The sequence below is a fragment of the Procambarus clarkii genome, chromosome 64 (assembly GCF_040958095.1).
Source record: "Procambarus clarkii isolate CNS0578487 chromosome 64, FALCON_Pclarkii_2.0, whole genome shotgun sequence".
NCBI lineage: Eukaryota > Metazoa > Arthropoda > Malacostraca > Decapoda > Cambaridae > Procambarus > Procambarus clarkii.
In genome coordinates this window covers 19029865-19035814 of record NC_091213.1, presented here as the reverse complement: position 1 = coordinate 19035814, position 5950 = coordinate 19029865, and the positions used below count along the sequence as shown (strand labels likewise).

The 5950-nt window shown below is 42.8% G+C and overlaps 1 protein-coding gene across 1 annotated transcript; it reads left to right on the top strand.

Annotated features, from left to right (window-relative positions):
- Positions 1 to 1412: 1412 nt before the first annotated feature.
- On the top strand, positions 1413 to 2150 carry LOC138354778 (uncharacterized). Its single transcript, XM_069309268.1, has 2 exons — positions 1413 to 1647; positions 1825 to 2150. The coding sequence occupies exons 1-2, from the start codon at positions 1413 to 1415 to the stop codon at positions 2148 to 2150; spliced, it is 561 nt and encodes a 186-aa protein (XP_069165369.1).
- Positions 2151 to 5950: the final 3800 nt, after the last annotated feature.

Genomic DNA, 5950 nt, shown 5'->3' with positions numbered 1-5950 from the left:
TCCAGAGCGTCCCCAAGCATACAGCCTCCAGAGCGTTCCCAAGCATACAGCCTCCAGAGCGTCCCCAAGCATACAGCCTCCAGAGCGTCCCCAAGCATACAGACTCCAGCTGTAGACAGACGAATGCACATTCTCGTGTACAGATAATGATCGATTTGCCTCCGTGTTTAGTGTTCTGTCTCTGTTCACGTTTGTTGATCTTTTTTTTTTTTTTTTTTTTTTTTTGAGATATATACAAGAGTTGTTACATTCTTGTACAGCCACTAGTACGCGTAGCGTTTCGGGCAAGTCCTTAATCCTACGGTCCCTGGAATACGATCCCCTGCCGCGAAGAATCGTTTTTTCATCCAAGTACACATTTTACTGTTGCGTTAAACAGAGGCTACAGTTAAGGAATTGCGCCCAGTAAATCCTCCCCGGCCAGGATACGAACCCATGACATAGCGCTCGCGGAACGCCAGGCGAGTGTCTTACCACTACACCACGGAGACTGCTGTCTGTTGTCCCTGTCTGATTGGTTATGGTTGTGTCTGTCTCTGTCTGTCTCTCTCTCTAGATGTCTGATTCTGTCTGCGTTAGAATCAGTTAAATTAGATGTCTGTCTGAGTTGCCTATCTGTTTACGTCGGTCCCTGCCTGTCCACCTCTGTCAGTCTCCTACTCCCTGACATTACTTGTCTGACGGACGTTTCCGTCCGTCTCAACCTTGGTATCTCTGGATGCACCAGACATCCTGCCGGGAGCATTTATGGATCAAAATGGTCTTGTACACAGTGATCAATACGAAGACCACGAGTGAAGCACGCGCCCCATCACGCGCGTGCTCACACACACGCCCCATTACGTGCACACACACGCCCTATCACGTGCACCCACGCGCCCCATCACGCACACACGAATGCACACACACACACACGCACCATCACGCACACACGCATGCACACACGCCCCATCACCTTCGCACACACACGCTCCATCATGCTGACACGCGCGCGCACACAGCCACTGGTGTCCAGTGGCTGAGTGGACAGCGCTTAGGACTCGTAATCCTAGGGACCGGGTTCAAACCCGGCGCCGGCGAAAACAGATTAGCAAAATTTCTTTCACTCTGATGCACCTGTTACCTAGTAGTAAATACGTACCAGAGAGTTAGACAGATGTTACGGGCTGCTTCCTTGGGGTGTGTGTGAATAATAAAAAAAATTTAGTTAGTAGTAATAGTTGATTGATTGACAGTAGAGAGGAGGGCCGAAAGAGCAGAGCTCAACCCCCGCAAGCACAACAAGGTGAATTGTAGGTGAATAGACGCCCGCAATTTGGAAGACGGTTAATGTAGTCCCGATTTACTAGAAGATAGACAGGAGGCACTGAACTACAGTTTAGTGTCCCCTAACTTGCATACCATGCAAGCTGATGGAGAAGATTGTGCGAAAAAAGCTTGTGGAACATCTGGAGCGAAAGAATTTTGTAACACAGCATCAACTTGGGTTCAGAGACGGCAAGTCCTGCATCACAGGATTAATTGAATTCTACGACCTGGTAACAAAAATCAGGCAAGAAGGAGAGGGGTTGGGCATCCTGCATATTTTGGATTGCCAGAAAGCCTTTGACACAGTACCACACAAGAGATTAGTGCAAAAAGCTGGAGGTGCAGGCAGGTGTGAAAGGGAAGGTACTCCATTAGATGCGGAAGTACCTAAGCAACAGAAGACAGCCAGTCACTGTGAGGGGTGAGGCCTCAGATTGGCGAGGCATCACCAGTCGAGTCCCGCAGGGTTCAGTTCTTGGACCAATACTCTTTCTGATATATTAAATGTTCTCTCAGATGGTATAGAATCGTTCTTCTATTTGTTCGCTGATGATGCACAAATTATGAGGAGGATTAAGACGGAGGAAGATAGTATGAGGCTACAAGATGACCTCTACAGACTGAATGATTGGTCCAACAAATGGCTGCAAAAGTTCAACCCGAGTAAAGGCAAGGTCATGAAACTATGCGGAAGAAACACAAGGCCAGACACAGAATACAGAAAAGGAGATGAAGTTCTTCATGAAATGGACAGAGAGAAAGATCTAGGAGTTGATATCATGCCAAACCTGTCTCCAGAAGCCCACATAAAAAAAAATTGCGGCATATGCAATGTTGGCTAAAATCAGAACTGCCTTTAGGAACCTGTGCAAGGAATCATTCAGAACCGTGTATACCACATATGTAAGACCAATTCTGGAGTATGCGGCCCCAGCACGGAACCCGTACCTCGTCAAGCACAAGACGAAGCTTGAAAATGTTCAGAGGTATGCCACTATGCAAATCCCAGAACTAAGAGGCATGAGTTACGAGGAAAGACTGCATGAAATGCACCTCACGGCACTTAAAGGCAGAAGAGTAACGGTGGAAATGATCACAACCTACAAAATTCTCAGAGGAATTGAAAGGATAGATAAAGATAAACTGCTTAACACTGATGGTACGCGAACAAGGGGACACAGGTGGAAACTGAGTACCCAGATGAGCCAGAGGGTCATTAAAAAGAACTTTTTCAGTGTCAGAGTAGTTAACAGATGGAATGCATTAAACAGTGATGTGGTGGAGGCTTACTCCACACATAGTAAATGTGATAGAGCCTAGTAGGCTCAGGAACTTGTACACCAGTTGATTGACGGTTGAGAGGCGGGACCAAAGAGCCAGAGCTCAACCCCCGCAAGCACAACTAGGTGAGTATACGCCCCCTTACGCTCACGAGCGCGCGCAAACATGCTCACGGGCATATTTATTTATTTATTGCGATACCTGAAAGTTCTCCTCGATGGAATATTCTGGTTTACAACTTTCAAACTATTTCTTGCTCTAGAGTCAGTCGTAGAGGAATTTTACGAGTCAACTGTTTTACCTTCCAGCGAGTCAACCGGTTTACCTTCCAGCGAGCTGCTCTTTATGAATCAGGCAAATATGGCCAACAAACATTAATTCTTCTAAACCTTTTCCCTTTCATGGGGTCTAAACATGGGTTTAGGAGGGGAACTTTAGGGTTTAAGGCGTAAGTCATCGGTTTTCCTATTTCCTTCTGAGGCTTGGTCCATGTATATGCTTATTTTGTGATGGATATTCCATGGATATATCCATCCTGGTGGGAGAGTTATTCCAGGAATACGACCATATTGTATTTTTTTCTACCACAGACGTTGCCACACATTTACAATGCTAACCATAATATATACATTTTCTTCTGTCCTCCATGGACAGGGTTAGAGATGTGTTAAACATATAGTTCAAGGGTTATTGAACAATCAACCACAGAAGGTGCTTGTAGTGCTTTTAAAATGCTGGGCTAAGCTACATACGTAAATACAGATTCACAGATTTGCGTATGCCGTACATAAAGTGTTTGATGTGTCTTTTACATAGTGTGTCTTTTACATAGTGTCTTTAACATTTACTTTTGTGTCATTAATGTGCATTTACAAAGGTGAAATGTAATCCATATAATCCAGCTTCCATATATACTTTATACACATAAATATACATACACACGTACATATACATATATACACACACATGCATTCACATACATTTGTCTCTTTTACTCTGACAGGGTCAGTTAGCTGATAGAGAAACTAGTGTGCAATTAAGCACTTAATCACTGAAGGTGATTAAGGTGCATTTACAAGCTCAGGTTATATAGTTACATCACATACATCACATATAATTGATACATTACATCGTCAATCTTGGGTACAACTCCAATATATCATCAAGTTTTCCAGTATTCATATAGTAATTACAGAGTTCAGCATACCTTAGCCCAGGAGGGCGAAAGTCAATCAATATGGGACATGCTACAATATAATGTTCAAGTATCATAATTAAATATCATAATATTTAATGCTACAACTTTCAGATCTTTGTGAATTTGTTAGGTCGGTGAGATCTTTATTAGATACTAGCTGTACTCGGCCACGCGTTGCTGAGCCACAGCATCCTTTCCCTTGTCTCCCAGTCCTCCCCATTATTACCCTCGCCCGTCCCTTCGTCCTCCCTACTATTCCCCATTTCCACGTCCCCTCGTCCTCCCCACCATTACCCCCCTTCCTTTTCCCCTCGTCCTCAGTACCATCCCCACACTTCCGTCCCCTCGTCCTCCCCACCATTTCCCACTCCCTTGTCTGACGCATTCCCAAAAGATATGATGCTCTCATCACTGAAATATAAGAAAAAAATTAAAAAGCAAAATTAACAGTAATGAAGAAATACAAAATAAACTCTACCCACTAAATGACCCGTATGGTAAACAACAAGGCTCATTTCCAACGCAGTGTCACAAAATAATTATATCAAAATTAAAATAATTCGAAATATATGAAAATTCAATTTATCAATGAAATCGGAAACATTAAAGTGGAAATCATAACATATTTAGTATAGCGTGTGTATGTTGCTATTACGTTCAACAGATGGCACTGTTTTTTTTCTTTAAACTATGTTTTTACCTGTCACATGTGTGGCATCTATATAGTAGGCATCTAAAACACGCGCATATTCGAATGGAACGTTGTGTCAGAATTTCAAAGCAATCAGTGAAGAACTTTGGGAGATAACAGCGTGTGTTGCTCTTACGTCCAACAGATGGTGCTGTTTATCAAAAAGCAGCATGTTTTTTCCGTCATAGTTGAGGCATGTATATAGTAAGTATGTAAAAACATGCGCTTATTCAAATGCAACATAGTGTCAAAATTTCAAAGCAATCGTTAAAGAGGTTTCGAAGATATCTCTCACATGAAAATCACATGAAAAAAAACAGGTTTTCACAACAACCTGTCCTCCTAAAAAGAACGTCGCTTTTGGCCGTTTGCCCGTATGAACGAATTTGGACGTAATTTGAAAATGAAAAAAATATGAAAATATATTTGGGATTTTTTTTTTCAACAACAGTCAGTTAAGGGTTTTCTGATAGGTTAGGTGGGCAGGAAATTCTCATAAAGTTTCTAAACGTTATGAAAAACGTTAATTTAAAATGTCCTCTCATAATCTCTGCGCGTACGCCAACCGACTCAAATAGAAAACGGAACAGAACGTCACTTTTGCGAGCCGATTTCATTTTAAATTACGTCCAAATTTGGCCATAGTGCGCATACGGGCCAAAAGTGACGTTATTTTTAAGAGGACGAGTTGTTCACAGAGGCATGTTTTTTTCCGTCACAGACGTGACATCAAAATATTATGTAAATAAAAACCCGCTCTGATGCAAATGGAACGCTGTGTGAAAATTTCAAACCAATCGATGAAGAACTTTCGGAGATTAGCGATTTTGAACAAGCGAACATTTCCATTTTTATTTATGTAGATTGTAGTGAGATATTGTAGTGAGAGGTGTTCCAGGGATACGACCATATTGTAGTGAGAAGTGTTCCAGGGATACGACCATATTGTAGTGAGAAGTGTTCCAGGGATACGACCATATTGTAGTGAGAGGTGTTCCAGGTATACGACCATATTGTAGTGAGAGGTGTTCCAGGGATACGACCATATTGTAGTGAGAGGTGTTCCAGGGATACGACCATATTGTAGTGAGAGGTGTTCCAGGTATACGACCATATTGTAGTGAGAGGTGTTCCAGGGATACGACCATATTGTAGTGAGAGGTGTTCCAGGGATACGACCTTATTGTAGTGAGAGGTGTTCCAGGGATACGACCATATTGTAGTGAGAGGTGTTCCAGGGATACGACCATATTGTAGTGAGAGGTGTTCCAGGGATACGACCATATTGTAGTGAGAGGTGTTCCAGGGATACGACCATATTGTAGTGAGAGGTGTTCCAGGGATACGACCATATTGTAGTGAGAGGTATTCCAGGGATACGACCATATTGTAGTGAGAGGTGTTCCAGGGATACGACCATATTGTAGTGAGAGGTGTTACAGGTATACGACCATATTGTAGTGAGAGGTGTT